Source organism: Gekko japonicus, unplaced genomic scaffold (genome assembly GCF_001447785.1).
Source record: "Gekko japonicus isolate JY-2015 unplaced genomic scaffold, Gekko_japonicus_V1.1 scaffold98, whole genome shotgun sequence".
In the NCBI taxonomy this organism is placed as follows: domain Eukaryota; kingdom Metazoa; phylum Chordata; class Lepidosauria; order Squamata; family Gekkonidae; genus Gekko; species Gekko japonicus.
Genome location: NW_015164668.1, coordinates 176,315 through 195,062, shown reverse-complemented (window position 1 = coordinate 195,062; position 18,748 = coordinate 176,315). Strand labels below are relative to the sequence as shown.

Sequence of the window (18,748 nt, the reverse complement as noted above, 5' to 3'; positions counted from 1 at the left end):
AATACAAGAAACGAATACATGAGGCTTTCTTCCGCTGTGTCAAGCCATTGGCCTTGTGTATTCTGACCCGCAGTGGCTCTCCACGGCCTTTCACATCACCTACTGCCTGGTCCTTTTAACTGGAGATGCCAGGGATAGAACCCGGGAACCTTCTTCATGGCAAGCAGATGCTCTACAACCCTTCCCCGAACGGAGCCTTGCAGTCAGGGTAAACAGCAGTTCCAACTGTGTTTCTCAGGAACAGCCGGTGTCGCCCCCACCTCACCCCAGGTGGGATCCCTGATTGCTCCTCCATGTTTCAGATGCACTGGTCTGTTAGCAGCAGAGTCAAACAGAAGTCCCGTGTCTCCTTACAGACTAGCCACTCTTGTTCCAGCATAAGCTTCTGTGAGTCAGAGGCTCATGTCATCATACGTGTCGAAGGTGTACCTAATGCAGGGGCGCCGTGGCACTCACCAATACCTTTTCTGGCGCCCACCAAGTGTTTTTAGGAAGTGGGTGGAGCCAGGTAGGACTTTTGCCCAGCAGGGCTTCTGATTGGCTACTGAAGATTTGATTAGCTGTGCAGCTTTTTCCCCTAACGTTAAACTGTGGCAATAATTTTGCGGCTGGCTCCGCCTCCTGTGGTGGCCATTTTGTGGTAGCCATTTTGTGGCTGTTCCCCTCATGCTGTCTAAGAATTCCAAATGTGCCCGCAGGCTCAGAAGGGTTGGGGACCCCTGACCTAATGGATATATACTCCAGTTCATCTGTTGAAGTGAGCTCTGACTCAAGGAAGTTTATGCTGCAATACGTTTGGTTAGTCTTTAAAGTGCCGCAGGGGTTCCCTTTCTATTCCTTGTTGCTGCAACAGACCTGGCATTGGGACGCTTGGCCATAAGCAAGCTTGCCACTTGAAGCAGGAGGTTAGGGTGCTTTAGTTTTGAGTCGATCTGCTCCCAGGTAGCTGTCTTTCCAGGGAGCAAGCTGGTGAGATCCTTCCCTACCTGCGATTGTGCTTAAAATGGAAGATTCCAGCCTGCCTTTTCCTTCCTCCAAATCAGTCTGTGATCCAGCCAGTTTAACTTATAAGAAGAGGGGCAGTCTCTCTCTCTCTCTCTCTCTCTCTCTCTCTCTCCACCCTTCCTACCCTGTAGGGTTATAACAGATTAAACCAGAAATCTGCCGTTGGTCTGAATTTTAGTCTTCCGAGTCTTGGTGCTTTCCCAGCCAGCAAATCTACTCATGAGCAGGAGTCTCGGCCTGCTCCTTGACTTAGCAGGCTGGTGTGCTTCTTCACAAGTAATTCCCACTCTGATTTTATGTGCATGAATGGCAGGTGTGCAGAGAAACAGCACACTGGATCAGGGCTCTGAGCTAGAGGGCCCGCTTTGCCTGCCAAAAATGCTGGGCTCAGTCCTTGGCGGCATCCCCAATGAAAGTGCCTCAGGTAAGCAGGTGTTAGAGAAAAGCCTCTACCTGCTTGGGACCCCAAAGGAAACCCTACTCCGGCTTGCTGGACAGCTGGTCTGGCTCAGCGTAAGCCAACTTCATACGTTCACAGGAAGGAAGTGTGGGGAAAGTAAGGTCTCCTGTGTTCCAGAGTAAAATTTCATGCAGATCTAACTTAGTAAATGAGTAATCATCCTGAAGGGATGCAGGGTTGTTGGAAAGATGGCTGTGTTCAGATGGGCCTGCGTCAACCCAGGGGGCTTGTGATGGCAGTGATAACATGTAATTTCCTGCCCTTGCTGCTGCAGCCAAAGCCACTAATTCTGTGGCCTCTTTTCACATCAGACAATCCCGTGTTTCAGAAGCCAACCTGTTAATTGGTTCTAATTAAGGTAACAGGCCTGTGACTGACGTGCCCCCGTGCTCTGGATCTGGAAGGTCACTGTCGCTGGAAACGTAACGCTCTGCGGCTGAGAACAGCATTGGGCCTGTCTTGTAAAACGGCCAGCAGCGTGTGTTGCATTTGGGTTTTGCTTGGGAATGTTACCGGCACATAGAATAAAGCAGTTGCACCTAGAGATGTAAAATTTCCGGAAATTTTGAAGCTCGGAAAAAAACCCGTTTTTTCCGGGGGGAAACGGAAATTTTCGGAAACATTGAAAAAAATACTACATTAGCATTTCTTTTGTCTTTTCTAGATTGAAAGTCATTCTGTTACTTTAGGAACATAAAATATGACTATGGACATTTTTACTTGGCATGAAATTATCACAATTAGCATATAAAAATATAGTGTGTCCAAACAATTATTACAAACAGAATACCCACCCACATGCAAAAACAAAACTGAAACTTTTTTATTTTCTTCTGACAATCGCACCTCCTAAAGGAAGAAATGCATCTTGTTCTTGCATTGGAGAGTTCAGTTTGTAACCTAGGACTTGCTTGTCCTCAGTGCACAGAAATTAGATCAATCTGATACCAAAAATATATATTTTAGAAATGATTTGGAAAATATTTGAACACCTTGTCTTAAACTATTTTATTCATCATGTTAAAATAAAACGTTCCATAATCAATTTTCTTTTTTTTTCTTTTCTTTTTTTCAATTTTTTCAATTTTTCGGAAAAAAACAAAAAGGCTTCGGGGAAAAAACGGTTTCCTCCCGAATTTTTCCGGTTTTTTTCCGGGCCTTCACATCTCTAGTTGCACCCATGGTTTTGTAGCAACTCCAACAGTGTAGACGATCCTGATCTCATCAGAGCTTGGAAGCTAAGCAGGATTGATACTTGGACGGGAGGCCACCAGTGAAGACGGGGTTGCTGTGCAGACGCAGGCAATGGCAAACCACCTCTGCTCATCTGTCGCCTCAAAACCCCACGAGGTGGAACTTCAAGGGGTCGCCACACGTCGGCAGTGACTTGACGGCATGTTTTACTTTACCCACAGTTTGCTGCTAAAGCAGCAGCCACAGAACATGGAGCACGACAGACTCTCTCATGCATTGTGCCGGCACTGGATCCCTTTTTTCCTTCAGAATGCAACTCAAAGATGCTATTTGTTCTTAAGCCTCCCAAAGACCCTTCATAGTCTGATCCCTGCGTATTTCAGGGACTGCCTTGCTCCTCGTCGCCATCATTTTTAAGGATGTAGTCCCTACCCTGCCTGATCAGACCAAAGATTCTGTTTCCAGCCAGTAGGGATGCGGGGGTGTTTTCCCTAAATTTGTTTCTTTTCCATCGTAATTGTTGTTCAGGGTTTTGGTTGTCTGCCTTTTTTAATTGTTGTTTTTGTAGATTAGTCTGTGTCCACGTTTTTATGTGCAACGTACAAATGACGTTGCTCGCACATGTAAAATGGTTATACATATAAAATAGTAGCTGTGTATAATACTGACTTGTGAATACCCAAATCTTAAAAACGTATGTTTTTACTGTCAGGGGAGCAAGGAAATGGGAAATGGTGTGCAAATAAAAAGAGCTGTAGTTCTGGCTCACACAAGGGAGAAATAAAGCCAGCAGGGTATTGCTCAGGTTAAAACAATGAGGATCAGATATCTGGAATTATCCCAACCAGGGGTCATTTCATACAAAAAGAGCTTCAGGAGCTCATTAACAGACCTAATAGGCTATTAGCATAATAGCCCATTAGCATATGCCATGCCCTCTGACACCAGCAGTGATGTCAAAAGGGGAAGCAAAAAGGGGGGGGAGGCATCTTCAAAAGTCTCCCCTTCCCCGGGCGGGGGGGGGGGGAGCGAAGAGAGAAGGGGTTTAAAGTTTAAACCCCTTCTGACTAGAGTTGGGCTACAGAAGGAGGAAAGAGGGAAGGAAAGCTAGAGAGTAGAGAGAAGGAAAGAAGGAAGGAAAGAAGGAAGGAAAGGGAATAAAAAGTGAGAAGGAAAGAGGAAAAGAAAGAGAAGGAAAGAAGGAGGGAAAGAAAGAGAGAGAAGGGAAGAAGGAGGGAGTGGGGAGCTGGGGGCGGGGCTTGTGACCTTCTGTGCTGCCAGAGCGGTGTTCCAGCACGCTCCAGCCCAAAATGACCCCTGATCCCAACCTTTCAGATAACTAGAAGCTCAAGAGGGGAGGATGGCCATCCTGGGTCATTCCCAAATCTCCACACTTGACTATCACAGATGGTGGTCCCAACCCTCTGTGAATTTTTCTAACCCATCCATGCCTGTGAGCCTGAACTACAGTTTGTGGCAGTGAGTTCCACATAATAATCAGGCAGGTGTACTGTGGTAGAGTCCCGTGGCCCAGCATGGCTTACAGAAGAAGAAGAGAAGAGATTGGGTTTATATCCCGCCCTTCACTACCCAAAGGTGTCTCAGAGTGGCTTACATACTCCTTTCCCTTCCCCTCCCCACAACAGACACCCTGTGAGGTAGGTGGGGCTGAGAGAGCTCTTGACAGAAACTGCTCTATTTCAAGAACAGCTCTTATCGGAACTACGGCTTGCCCAAGGTCATCCAGCAGGTGCAAGTGAAGGAGTGGGGAATCAAACCCGGTTCTCCCAGATTAGAGTCCGTGCACCTAACCACTACACCAAGCAGGAGCTTTTCCCAAATGCATTTCTGTTCCCAAAGGGCAGGCAATCTAAATGATATGTAATAATTTAATGGAATACAAATCCAAAGCCCAGAGCACCAGCACCAGGACACCTGGGATTGCGTCTCTGGAGGTAGTCAGGATCTTCAGTCCTGGTTCCTGGAATTGCTCCTCCTTTCCAGGACTAGCTGTCAGTGGAATCCCCTGGAAACATCACTGCAGACTGGGGCGGTCTGGGTGTAGACAGAGCTCATTACTGGCAATGGTATCTCTGGAGCTGTCTTGAAGAGAGGAAGGGGCATTGCTGTCTATGGCTTCTCTTGTGCCATAGTGAAGAATTGTGTGGTTGTTAATTTTATGACTGTGACTGATGTGGCCACAGGGGGCAGCATTGCTGAGGTAGCAGATGGAGGCTGGAGAAGGTAATTGCTGGACTAGCCTACCTGTACCGACTTCCATTTGCAGGCATGGCAATGGGAATTTTGGGGCCAGAAAGCATGGGCAGGGCAGGCAACAGGCCCTTTGTTACACAGCGGGGAGAACTGGGTAACAGCTAGCCTTCAAAGAGATGCTAACCCTGTTGCCCTTTTACTTTTCGATAGGTGAAGACCCTGCGTTTTGCTCATCTGGCGTTCTGCAGGAGAAACAACGTGAGTCTGTCTCTCATTTCCTTTCCTTTTTTTTTTTGGTGCCTGTTATTCTAAGAGAGCTTTGTGCCTAAAAACACAAAATACCAACTGGGTTTAAATCCTTCATAATGCTCTTTTCTAAGGCCATCTGGAGGCAGAAATCAGACTTGGCTTTAGTCCTTTGGGGATCATGAAGTTGATTATTTATAGCATTGCAAACATTCTCCAGTGTGTGGATTTCTTTGTTTAGTTGACGGCAGGTGACCGTGAGGGTCTCTTCCTGGGCATCAGAGAAATGTCCTTCCTTTCTGTCCTCCCATGGGCTGAACTATCAGAGAGCCAATGTTGACAAAGTCCTGTCTTTGTCACTTCCTCTGTTTAGATTTGTAGCTTGCCCTTTTCTGAAATCTCCAGGCAGGTACCTAAAGGGTATGTGGGGTGGACGACCCAGCAGAGCTGAATGAAAAATCTCATCGCGTTTATTGAAATTTCTCCAGCCAGCCTTCACCAAAGGAATGTTGAACTCCATACAGGTGTTATCACCAAAAGATGCTTAGGCTTGAACTTTGGTGAGCCTCTAGTGGGAGGGAGATCCATAACTTTGCGGGCAGCCATCAAGACTTGCCTCTCTCTGTGCCTGTCTGTCTAAATCTGGTGGTATAATTGAAAAGGAGGCCTTGGAAGTTCTCAGTATTTACATGGCTGTCCTTAATCTTAGTAGGCTCAGAGGCTCTTGATTATGTGTCGACTACCCTCCGTGACCTGGGCTTCCCTGATCTCATCAGACGTCAGAAGCTTAGCAGGGTGGGCTCTGGTTAGTGTTTGGATGGGAGACTGCCAAGGAATTCCAGGGTTGCTGTGCAGAAGAAGGCAATGGCAAACCACCTCTGTCAGTCTCTTGCCTTAGAAACACTACGGGGTTGCAATAAGTCGTCTGTAACTTGACAGAACTTTACACACATACACACTTCCATAAACAGAAGTGACAGATGAAGATTCACCTCTGCTTATTCCAAAGTGGAATTGTAAAGCTCCATGGAAAGCCCCTCTGGACCCAGTGTGATACCAAAGGCATTTCTGCACGCACAGTCAAATCATTGGCCCTTCAGGTTCAGTACGGCCTACTCAGTCTGACTGGCGGCAGCTCTCCAGGGTCTCAGTTTCAAGTCTTTCCCATCACCTACTCTACCTGATCCTTTCAACTGGAGATGGGGGGTGGTGTTGAACCTGGAATCTTCTGCATGCCGAGCCTTCCATAAATAGAAGTGGCAGATGAAGATTCACTTCTGCTTATTCCAAAGTGGTATTGTAAAGCTCCATGGAAAGCCCCTCTGGACCCAGTGTGATACCAAAGGCATTTCTGCACGCACAGTCAAATCATTGGCCCTTCAGGTTCAGTACGGCCTACTCAGTCTGACTGGCGGCAGCTCTCCAGGGTCTCAGTTTCAAGTCTTTCCCATCACCTACTCTACCTGATCCTTTCAACTGGAGATGGGGGGTGGTGTTGAACCTGGAATCTTCTGCATGCCGAGCAGATGCTCTGCCACTGAGCCACGGCCCCTCCCCTGTGTTTAGTTTTCCCTTCTGTCACCATGTCTTTGTAGCCAGCAAGTATCTTGGCCTTTGGTTAACTTCGAGTATTCTTTTATAATTTGCTAATAGAAAGCATATGTGTGCAAGTTGATTTCTCTTTGACAGATTTGTTATTATAAACAGCTTGTAATAGCGCAACAGATGGTAGAAAGTAGCTGATTTCTTTTGGGAATGTGAGAATAAGAGGAGTCTCCCCCCCGCCCCAGTAATGCTGTGACGCAGTAGCTTTTCTCTATAATTTTAGCATTCTTTTTTTTTAAAAAAACATTAGAATGATAAAGCTGAAAAGCAACCTCACTGTGCATTGAATGCCAGCACACCCCCAAGCCAGAAGCCAGAATCTAACCAGTCAATCCCCCCATATCAAAGGACAGGGCACCATCGTCTTCCACTGTTGGACGTCCTTGGAAATATCCAGCAGGGGCCATGAGGACTGAACTACATGTTAATTTGGAAACCCATGACTGGGTTTTCCCGGTATGAAACGTAGCTGCAAAAAACAGCCATGGGAGGGGTGGGGGGCTCAGGATATCAGTTGGGACTGTAGTGCTTGGCAAGGGAGGGTTTAACTCTTTGCCCCTAAACCAGTTCCCTCCCAGCTATTTTTAGCAAATACAGAAAAAAGACAGGCACAATACAGGCACTTATTTAAAAAAAACACCAAAAACACCAGGGCTTAAAGGCCATAAAAGGGATTTCTGATTAGAACAAATGGGTGCGAGGACAGCTAAAACCCTCCCCCTTCATGACCATAACCATGACCTGCATCACAGCTCTTCTGCTTTTTGCAGCTGGACTGTACATTACAGTCACAGAGCCAAAAAGCCAAGTGTACTTTGACCCTAAGGGATCCTTCATTCTTAGCCACCTGCTTCAGAGTCTAAATCCATCTGAACAGATTCAGCCAAATGCTATCTCAGCCTCTCAAAAAGACCTCAAGCAGTAAGAAGGTCTGCCACATAACCTTGCCCGCCCCATCATCCTGCAGCTGGAAGGCAAAACACTTCTTCCAAAGGGGAGGGGTGCCCCAAATGCTTTTGGGATCCTCTCGGTTCTCGCCTTGTCCACAAGAGTGATGGCAGGTCTTTTCCCTGCTGAGCATGGTAGTCCTTTGTAGATCTGAGCAGTGTTTCTATCCAGGCCCTCCTGTTTTCAAGAAGCCGAGTTTTTGCTTTCCTATGTAATTGTAGCAAGCTCCCATATATCTAGGATTAGAGAAATAAGCTGGCCAAAGGTTTGCAACTTTCCTAAAAGTGTGGACTTCTTCCATTTAAAAAAAACTAAGCATTGTATAGTTGATTCTAGTACGATGTGAAGGACATGACTGCAATCAGATTTCAACTGTACAGATTTCAACTGATTAAACAGTAATTCTGGCTTAGTAGGGAAATCTGGGAATTGTAGCTTTTTGGGGGGGATGGGGAGTGAGCCAAAGGGTCCCTGAGACTTTTCAGTACCTGCACCAAACTGCAGTCCCCAGGATTATTTTTGGGGAAGTGCAAGTGCTCTAAAACCAGTATTGTCTTTTAGCAAAGACAAGCCTGGAGAACAGACTGGACTGAGAAAGGTCTCGGCTCTCTCCTTTCCTACCTGGAAATGAGAAGTCTTGCAAGAGAAAATGAGGTCTCCTTGCCCTCTGCATGCCCATGGGTGAGTTTTTTCTCTCTCTTCTCTGCCGATCAGCAGAGTGTCCACCGCAGGACTCTGTTGTGGAGGCAAAACCACGGAGTCATTCGGCCGTGCGAGCAGTATGAGGGCTTTGAAGAGATCTGGCTGCCAACTCAGCAGAAAGTTTCTTTCGCGGCTTTGGGAAAGCAAGTTTTAAGGAGGCTTTTCAGGCCCGTGGGTTGCATTGTTGATGCTCTTGCAAAGGCTCTCTGCGCTTTTCCATTCCCCAGGACCGGGCTTTGATTTTGTCTTCTGCTCCCCACCCACCCCGCTCCCATGGCCTTTTAATTCTGTCCTCTTGAATGTGTGGCTAAGCCCAAAGGAACCTAAGAAGAATTCTGTCCTGGGGGTAAAGCTGCTGCTACCTCTAGGCTTTGCCCTTTCAGTCTGGCCGAATTGTTCATTGTACAAAGACAGCTACAGTGATGGAAAGGGCTGTCAAGTGACAGCTGACTCACGATGACCCCAGCAGGGTTTTCAAAGCAAGAGGCTTTGTGTGCCTCTGTGTGGCAGCCACGGTGTTCCCATGATGTGAAGGACATGACTGCAATCCACAGTACAGATTTCAACTGATTAAACAGTCATTCTGGCTTACTAGGGAAATCTGGGAATTGTAGCTTTTGGGGGGGATGGGGAGTGAGCCAAAGGGCCCCTGAGACTTTTCAGTACCTGCACCAAACTGCAGTCCCCAGGATTATTTTTGGGGAAGTGCAAGTGCTCTAAAACCAGTATTGTCTTTTAGCAAAGACAAGCCTGGAGAACAGACTGGACTGAGAAAGGTCTCGGCTCTCTCCTTTCCTACCTGGAAATGAGAAGTCTTGCAAGAGAAAATGAGGTCTCCTTGCCCTCTGCATGCCCATGGGTGAGTTTTTTCTCTCTCTTCTCTGCCGATCAGCAGAGTGTCCACCGCAGGACTCTGTTGTGGAGGCAAAACCAAAGAGTCATTCGGCCGTGCGAGAAGTATGAGGGCTTTGAAGAGATCTGGCTGCCAACTCCGCAGAAAGTTTGTTCGCGGCTTTAGGAGAGCGATTTTTAAGGAGGCTTTTCAGGCCCGTGGGTTGCATTGTTGATGCTCTTGCAAAGGCTCTCTGCGCTTTTCCATTCCCCCGGACCGGGCTTTGATTTTGTCTTCTGCTCCCCACCCACCCCGCTCCCATGGCCTTTTAATTCTGTCCTCTTGAATGTGTGGCTAAGCCCAAAGGAACCTAAGAAGAATTCTGTCCTGGGGGTAAAGCTGCTGCTACCTCTAGTCTTTGCCCTTTCAGTCTGGCCGAATTGTTCATTGTACAAAGACAGCTACAGTGATGGAAAGTGCTGTCAAGTGACAGCTGACTTACGATGACCCCAGCAGGGTTTTCAAAGCAAGAGGCTTTGTGTGCCTCTGTGTGGCAGCCACGGTGTTCCCTGGCGGTCTCCCATCCAAGCACTAACCAGGGCCGACCCTACTTAGCTTCCCAGATCTGACGAAACCAGGTGAGCCTGGGCCAGTCAGGTCAGGGCAAAGACAACTGTTGCCGCTCCGTCCTCAGGCTGTCAGCGTTTGATTTCGAGCCTTGCCTTCCCCCTGAGGACAGCATTTCTGCTGCTGATCTTGACCAATGTTCCCTCTAAGCAGTGGAGTCTTGTGAGCAAAAATTCTACTTTGTGAGCTGCTGGCATGAAAGTTGTGAGCGAGCCATTTGGCTACTGCATGAATTAGTTTGCTCTGGAGCCCTCCTTCCTGAGCCAAGGCAAAAATGTGTGAGCTAGAGGCTGAAATACTGTGAGCTACCTCACACTAACTCAGCTTAGAGGGAACACTGCTCTTGACCCTGTTTTTGATCTTACCCCTGGATTCTCTCTTGTGGACCCCGGTTTGTTAGCCAGAGCTAACCCTGTCTCTGCCGGACCCACCAGAACTGTTCCCTGCTTCTGATCTGCTCAGCTGGCCTCTGGCCTGATGTGGGCAACTCTGTTCTGTCTGAACTGCTTCCCACTTCTGCATCTGATGGAGAGAGGGGCCCTTTCCCCTTGTTTGGGAGGTTCCTCTCAGCCAGTCCTTTCATATGTTCTGATAACACACCGGGAGCCCACCAGTCTCACAGAATCAAAGCACACACTGCCCAGAGTCTTCCTGATGTGTGCAGCCAGTTTGTTTATGGGAATGAGAGCAACACATATATTTACCATGGTACAAAATAACTGCTGGATTTGTCAGGGTTTGCACTGAACCGTACTGAAGTTGTACATGCATGGTAAAGGCGTGCATTGCCCACTGGCAAGACAAGGTGACTGCTCATGTCAGGATTGCAGGCAGTGTGCACAATCATTGTGCGTGATGGGTGGTCATTATGGTAGAGCAGGGGTCCCCAACCTTTTTTGAGCCTGAGGGCACCTTTGGAATTTGGACACAGCATGGTGGGCACAACCAAATGACTGCCGCTGGAGGTGGAGCCAGCCACAGAATGGCTGCTGCAGCTTACCTCCAGTCACAAAGTGAAGACTCTTGTACTGTACTGGTAGCCATTGTTCCCTCTAAGCTGAGCTAGCTCACCGTTTTTTAGCCTCTGGTTCACACATTTTTGTCTTAGCTCAGGAATAATGGAGTAATGGAGGCTTCCAAGGGCTCCAGAGCAAACTAATTGATGCAGTAGCCAAGTGGCTCGTTCAACACCTTTAATGCCAGTAGCTCACAAAATAAAATTTTTGCTCACAAGACGCCACAGCTTAGAGGGAGCATTGCTGGTAGCTGCTGCCAATGCAACCTTTTTAAAAAACCTGCACAGCCAATCAGAAACCTTGCTGGGGAAAAGCCCCGCCTGGCCCCACCCACGTTCTAAAAAACACCTGGCAGGCTCCAGAAAAGGTGTTGGCGGGTGCCATGTTGCTCACGGGCACCGTGTTGAGGACCCCTGTTGTAGAGTGTGAATTTTTGCAATGCTTGAAAAGGTTCTCTGTATAGTGGACTCAGAAACAGCTGGGGTTCTTATTAAGGTGTGCCAGGAAACTCTCGTGGACAGGCCAGGGTAGGGGTTATTTGAGCAAGTTACGTGGTGGGGAGAGGGGCAGTCAAGCAGCCTGCTGGCTAAAGAGGAAATCTTTCCTGAGGACATAACATCTGGTTAAGATCAAAGCAATACAGAGCTGGAGATGAGGTTACCTTCTTCAGCCAGGCAAGCGTTATGGGGAGATCCAGGCAGGGAGTGGGCCAAATCACAGCCCCACTGGATCTTCCTAAGACCCCTGAGGGGGACAAAAGCAACATCTGAATCTCTGCAGCCAGAAACATAGCCTGATCATTCCAAATGGGAATCATAACAAATATAATTGAAGCAAACGAAAAAAATTTGAAGCAATAATGTGGGGGATGACAATTTGTGCATCTCCATCTGTAACCCTTAGAGCTCTTTATAGAAACAGGTTATGTTACGGTATCAACTCTGGAACTGTTTTTCCCCATAACCTTCATCCCACAAGCACTGCCATGGCATCGAAGGTCCGAGCGTCACGTGGGCAGGCTGTAGTGCAGAATGTGCCCCTGCAATGGTTGTCAGTCTGGGATTCAGGCGTGTGTGAGAGAGAGATTGTCTGGGTGGATGGGCATGGCCAGTGGCCTTGCTGGCATTGTGCCAGACTTGCAATGTGAAACCACATGAAAGGCAGTTCCCATGCTGTTATCATACCACGTAGAGGGGCGCCTATGTCGCTAACAAGTGTGTGAGAGACAGAGTGTATGTGGCTTCCCATCCATCCCTGTCTTGCCTTCCCCTCTTGCTGTCTGTGGCTCAGTAAGTGTTAATTGAAGTCCAGTGACAGGACCGCTGCACACATTCCATTGTTCTGTTACAGGGCTCTTTTTGTAGAAAAAACCCAGCAGGAACTCATTAGCATAATAGGCCACACCCAACAGCATAAACTCATTAGCATATTAGGCCACACCCCTGACTGCACAGCTCATTAGCACATTAGGGCGCACCCCTATGTTACCAGAAGTGTGGTTATCCATCCACACCCACCTTTTGCTTCTTATTCTGTTTACCTTGTTTGTTGTCAAAACCCAGGGCCTTTTTTTGGAGCAGGAACTCCTTTGCATGTTAGGCCACACACCCCTAATGTAGCCAATCCTAATGATTTTCTGCTGTTGGGTGTGTCTTATTATGCTAATGAGTTCCTGCTGGGCGTGGCCAACTCAGGAGCCAGCCAGAACTCCGTTCCTGTGCGTTCCTGCCCAAAAATAGCCCTGGTTCTGTTTACTCCTTAAAACGTGCTCTGTGGGAAATGCAGTTCCATGTTTTTATAAATACATCGGTCGCAGTCCTGTCGAGGAGTCATTGGTACACTCAGTGACAAGTCCGCTTGCCAGTTTGTAATGTGTGAAAGACTACAAACACCGACAAGTGTGGCTACAAATGGCCTTGGTTCTCTCTCCCTCAGAAGCCACACATTAAGGGGTTGGCATAATTTGGGCTAGAATAGCCATAGAGCACTGCCTGCACATCTCCTGCAATCCCTGTTAGTTTAGCCTTGCTGCGAATTTCTATTTGTTTTCCCTCTGTGGCTTCAACACGCCAGCTTGAAATCCGAAATCACTGTAGAGTCTCAGCCTGCTGACAGTTTTTAAAAAGGTTTCTAAGCCCTCATGGCTGCAATGCACAGACAGGACTTTAGTGTCCTGTGCTCCAGAATTAGGGTCAGTTTCCCATGGAACGGTGCTGTGTCTGTGTTTCTAATCTGAGGTGTTCTCCTCGGTAAGCTTTTTGTAAACCAGTTCTGAAATAATTTCCTGCAGATGTAAATGAGGGTACGCAGTAAACGTCCAAAGCCACATTCTTCTTTGCAGTGAGGATTAGTGTATTGTTTCCTCTGTTCCGTGGCACAAATGAATGCCTGTTAAATCGGGTTGTGAGCATGTCTTTCCCCCCTGCGATCCCCTCTCGTCTTGGTCTGTCTCCCGCAGCCCTCCCAGGTTTATCAGACTAAAGGGCTTATTGGTGCTGAAATCCCATGGTGCATTTGCATAACAGCAGCTGCTCAGCGTTTAATGCAAGAAGACTGTCCTCTTGAGTAATGGAGGCTTCCAAGGGAACGCTAACATCTTTCAGCAGCTTGAGTCTATTCTGGCAACCTGGACCCCATCTGATAAATGGCAGCTATGACACAGCTAGTTATCTACAGCTGTATTAGGAAGCACTCCAGGTGGGGCGCCTGGAATGCAAAATGAGGTCTGCCGCTTCCGATTAAAGGAGCTGCCTTCTGCCTTCACAGTTTACTTGCATGGTCCCTTGGTGGACTAGAACGTGCATACGCAGGGGGCCTTTGCTCTTGCCGCTTTAGTTATCTGGGTGGTGGTGGGTTACTCAGCCTTGCAGTGAAATGGTCGGCTGCAGCTCTGTTCCTTTTATTTTTGGCAAGGCTTGATACCCTTGATAGGCGGAGTCTCTGTTTCCCTAAAGGAGCACAGTGACCAGCAAATGCCCCCTAGCAGTCAGCATAGGAAACCCTTAGGGCTAGCCTGGCTAGCTGAGAATGACTGCTCTCTGGTTGTAGCCTTAGAACCAGGCATGTAGCCAGGATTTTGTGGCTTGTGGGGCAAAATATTTTGCTGGTGGGGCTGCCATTATTTGCCATAATGAAGGGGGATGGCACTTGCCCCTCTCCCTCCCCATCTGCAAGGTTTAAAGGGCCCTCCAGCTGATGGGCAGGCCACGTACTCCCCACCGATCAGCTGAAGGGCCCTTTAAATTTTGCAGGAAGGGAGGGAGAGGGGTATGTGCCACCCCTGCTTCTTCTCAAACGCATTTAAAGGATCCCTTTAAATGCTTTTGGGAAGAAGCAGGGGTCCTTTAAGGAAGGGGGCGAAGCCCCCCAGTAGTGCTGCTGTAGCTACAGGCTGGCTTAGAACATTAGTTGTGTAAACAGATCCTGGATGGTCCCGAAGGATCTGGTACAGCCAGAATCCTGAGTTCCAATCAGTGTTTTCTTCTAGACCTGGCCTTTTCTTCTAAACCTGGCCTTTGCTGGGTGACTATTCACTCATCTGTTTCTTTACGCTTTGCAAGAGTGACCTGGCTCCTTTTCAGCAAAAGTTAACTACACAGAATGGCTGGTGACTTTATGAAGGACTCTTTCATTCCTGGATCAGTGAGATTTGAGTCCTGGAGCACCTTGGAGATGAGCAAGAGTTTCACGGTAGAAGCTTTTGAGAGTCAAAGCTTCCCTGTCTTCAATTCCTCCATTTGTTAAACCAGACAAAGCCAGATGCGCAAAGCGTTTCCACAGATAAGAATCTCTCCTGTTCTCTTTCTCGTGGAGTAGTTTTTTGGGGAAAACAAATACTGTCTTAAGTTTTGGTTCCCAAATAAAGAACTACCACCAAGCAAGGATGACTCTGTCTGTTTGGTGGCTCCAAGCTCTGTTTGGTGACTCTTGTGGCCATTTTCTGTGGAAGTCTCCACCGCATCTGCAGGTTCCCATTGATAGGGCAGGTTTGTGGGGAGGGTGGGGAAAAAGCCAATTCTTTGTGCTCATTCGACAGGGTAGTTGGTGATATTGTCAGCAGATATGGAGCTCGAACAAGGAGAAAAGGCTTGGGGGAAAAGATGAGACATTCAGTTGTGGACATGTATCCTGGGCTGTAACCTACCATTCCCAGTAAGCCAAGTTTGAAGCTTTCCCTCCAATGGAAGAAGACTATGTAAACAGCTTTGTCCTCCAATGGGAAAAGACGTAAGGCTTCTTTAGGCTGGAGGAACTTCTTCCAGACAGGATACAAGCTATTAGCTTTAGGATGGCGATAACAGAGACTTAGGAGTGGAAATATCAGATGTGTAGGCTTGGATGAGATCGCACAAAGACATTGTTAAAGCGAGGATGGAAGGCAGACAGAGACAGATCCCTGCAACACCTCTAAGCACCCATCCTTCCCAAGAGCAGCATAATCCTTCACTCTTTGACCTGCGAAACTTTTTTGGGGTGGTGACGTCACTCGGTTCAGCCATTCTGTACCACTTCTGGCATGGTGTAGCAGTTAAGAGCAGCAAACTCTAATCTGGAGAACTAGGTTTGATCCCCTACTCCTCCACTTAAAGCCAGCCGGGTGACCTTGGGCCAGTCACAGTTCTTTCCACATTCTCTCAGCCCCACCTGCTTCACAAGGTATCTGTTGTGGGGAGAGGAAGGGAAGGTGATTGTAAGCCACTTTGAGACTCCTTATGGGTCTCAAAAACCAACTCTTCTTTATGCAAAGCGCAGGATGCTAATTAATTAATTATCTAATGACAGTGGGTGTAGTATTGCCAGGAGATCCAAAGATTGTCTGGCAGCCTGAAACGCTAGCTTTTTTTTGTGGTGAGCTAGGTTTATTTCAGGGGCTGAGGGAACTGTGACTGGCCCAAGGTCACCCAGCTGGCTTCAAGTGGAGACGCGGGGAATCAAACCTGGTTCTCCAGATTAGAGTCCACCGCTCTTAACCACTACACCAAACTGGCTCTCAGTGCAGGATGTGACATTCTGTCATGAAGGACCCTATCTGGGAGGTCACAGGATTGTGAGTCTGCCAGAGGCCTTCTTCACCTTGCATTTTCCAGCTTTTTTCAAATTGTGAAACCCTCCAAATGTTGGTTCATCCCCCGCTCCCCGCCCCCGTCTGTATTAGGTTACTTTTTAAAAATGCAGCAGCCTCCCTCGGCCTTCTTTCATAACTGTGAGCTATTATACTTCCTGGGTTCCACCTTCTGTATGGGATTTGATTTGACCTCTTTTGTTACCGTAGTTTGCATAATGATGTAATTAACATAAATTGTGGTAATGACGGTATAAGTAAAGATTGCCAAGAAAAAAAACGGGTAAAAAGCTGTTACCTCACCTGGGAGGTTCAGTGAGTCCCGCTAAGCCTCGTTATAATTTTACCTCATTAAAGCTTCTCCAGTAAATAGAAAAACACATAATTTTCCCTGTAATCAGCTCCATTTCAGTGGCTAATGAAATTTCTCTGTTTTTCTACACAGTCCTCTCTCCCTTCCCCACAGAGCGCCGGGCCCTTCAGCGGCTCTCGTTATATTGCGGTGCCATCTGTGGCCGGAACTATTTTCTCTGTTGGTACCTTCGGCGTCAGGGTCACAGCTGGCAGGATCTTGTTTTGGTAATGCTTCACACTAAGGGTTTAACGCTCACCCCCCCCCCCCCCCTTAACACCTTATTACCTGGTTCAGTCTTAACCGGCCCAGGTCATCTTAGCAAACAGCACCTCAACCCAAGACGGGTAGCCATATTAGTCTGTTTATAGCCATAGAGAAGAGCAAGAGTCCAATAGCACCTTAAAAACGAACAAAATTTGTGGCACTGCTCACTTCTTTATTTTCTGTTATCTGAAGACGTGAGCAGTGACTCACAAAAGCTCATAACCCTGCCACAGATTTTGTTAGTCTTTAAAGCGGTGGCTCAAGTGGTTAAGACGCTGAACTGCAGGCTGTGGAAGGTCAGTAGTTCAGCAGTTCGAGACCCGGGTTGCCGCATGGCGGAGTGAGCTCCCGTCTCTAGTTCCAGCTCCTGCCAATCTAGCAGTTGAAAGCAAGAAATTGCAAGTAGATAAATAGGTACCAGTTCGGTGGGAAGGTAACAGCGTTCCGTGCGCCTTGGTGTTTAGTCATACCGGCCACATGACCATGGAAACGTCTTCGGACAGCGCTGGCTCTTCGGCTTTGAAACGGGGATGAGCACCGCAACCCTAGAGTCGGACTCGACTGGCTTTCGAGCAAGGGAACCTTTACCTTTACTAAAGTGCTATTGCACTCTTGCTCTTTTCTACAGTACCTAGGCCCGTTATTTTGTAGTATTTATTTCTCTGAAAAATTAACAGCTTCTTTGTTTATGGTATATTTTGTTTGCTGACAAACCCTAAGCAAACCCTAAGCCCAGACCCTAAGCAACAGGACTTGACTAACTGTGAGGTCTTGGGACTGTTTCCATTTCTACAGCCACATTTAATGTCTGACTCCAGTGTATTCATTAACCAGATCTCCAAATGGGCTTTATGTGGCACTTTATGTGGCACTCCTCACTTTATGTGGCACTCCTCTCATTTTTAGAAATTCTACTTTGTTGTTTTCTTACCCAGCATTTAAGTCCCTTGCTTACCATCCTCTCCCACTCTCTCCCTTTAATTGTTTGTGAATATGCTTCTACTGGAAAGGCCAGCTTTCGATCTTCAACACCTTGGTTACCCCACGTCCTAGCATCTTGAATGACAGCTTCCAGTATCTGGAAATAGATAGGTTCATTTCTGAGTAGCCATTTGGCTGACACAGTCTTAGTGCTACTCATGTGTAGTTCTCGCCTTACCCCAATTAAAGCTTGAAGGCGGCTGCGGGGGAGGCCGGGCTGACGGAAGGCTGAATTTGATTATTTTTAACAACGTATATCTGAAAAATTAAATCTTGATGCTTCGATTTCGTTGTCAACAGTAACATAACCAGTTGCTTGCTGTTAGAAGACCAAACCTTCTGCCAGCACTCTTCAAACCTATGCCTCCAGTAAGTCAGAGCTTCAATCTGACATCCAGAGAGACAGGTTGACCTACCCTTGATCTTAACCTTAAGGGACACACCAAAGAGCAATCTTGACCTCTTTGGAGAATGACAAGCCCCAAGATTTGGGGCTTTGTCCAAGGGAAAATCCCCGTGGCTGGGCCCTTTGGTGCCTGGCGTCTGGTGTCGGCATCTCTTCTTTCAGACTGTTTCAAAGATTTCGGCTGCGGTGGAAGAAATTATTCCTGTGCTCTTTTCAGCCAACGCCAGAGCCTCAGTTGGTAAAGGCAGGTGTAAACTGGGCAATTGCTGGAAACGTTAGTTCCCTTTTTCTTCAGTAAAGAAGTTTGGGGGAATTTATATGGATGAGAAGCCCAAACCCTAAGCAACAGGACTTGACTAACTGTGAGGTCTGATTCACCATGGAAAGGTCAGACAAGAGCCCTGATTCGCTGGCCTTGGTCCATGAGGAAAACATAGACAATCCCTCAGCTGCCATTCACTCATAAAACCAAACCGAAGGGAACTTCTTATTGTTGGTTACACGTAAGCAGTTTTAACAGAGAGAGCTGCGGTGGCTCAAGTGGTTAAGACGCTGAACTGCAGGCTGTGGAAGGTCGGTAGTTCAGCAGCGTTCCGTGCGCCTTGTTGTTTAGTCATGCCGGCCACATGACCATGGAAATGTCTTCGGACAGCGCTGGCTCACTCTTCCCCAACAGCTTTTCCTACATAGTCATGGGCCTTCCTAAGTGTGCAGAAAAATCCAAAAAGTAAAAAAATCCCTCCAGGGTGGGTTGAATTCCCCCCAATAACTTTTGAAATGGCCTCTGCAGGGATCTAACTCCAGACATCAATGATGAGAGATTAGAAAGTT

The 18,748-nt window shown here is 47.5% G+C and overlaps 1 protein-coding gene across 1 annotated transcript in view; it reads left to right on the top strand.

Moving 5' to 3' along the window:
- Positions 1 to 1,383: 1,383 nt before the first annotated feature.
- PITPNM3 (PITPNM family member 3) overlaps positions 1,384 to 18,748 on the top strand; it is a 65,756-nt gene continuing 48,391 nt past the window's right edge. The window contains exons 1-2 of the mRNA XM_015409115.1: positions 1,384 to 1,429; positions 5,084 to 5,131. Coding sequence (XP_015264601.1) covers positions 1,384 to 1,429; positions 5,084 to 5,131 — 94 coding nt within the window. The remainder of the gene's footprint in view (positions 1,430 to 5,083; positions 5,132 to 18,748) is intronic.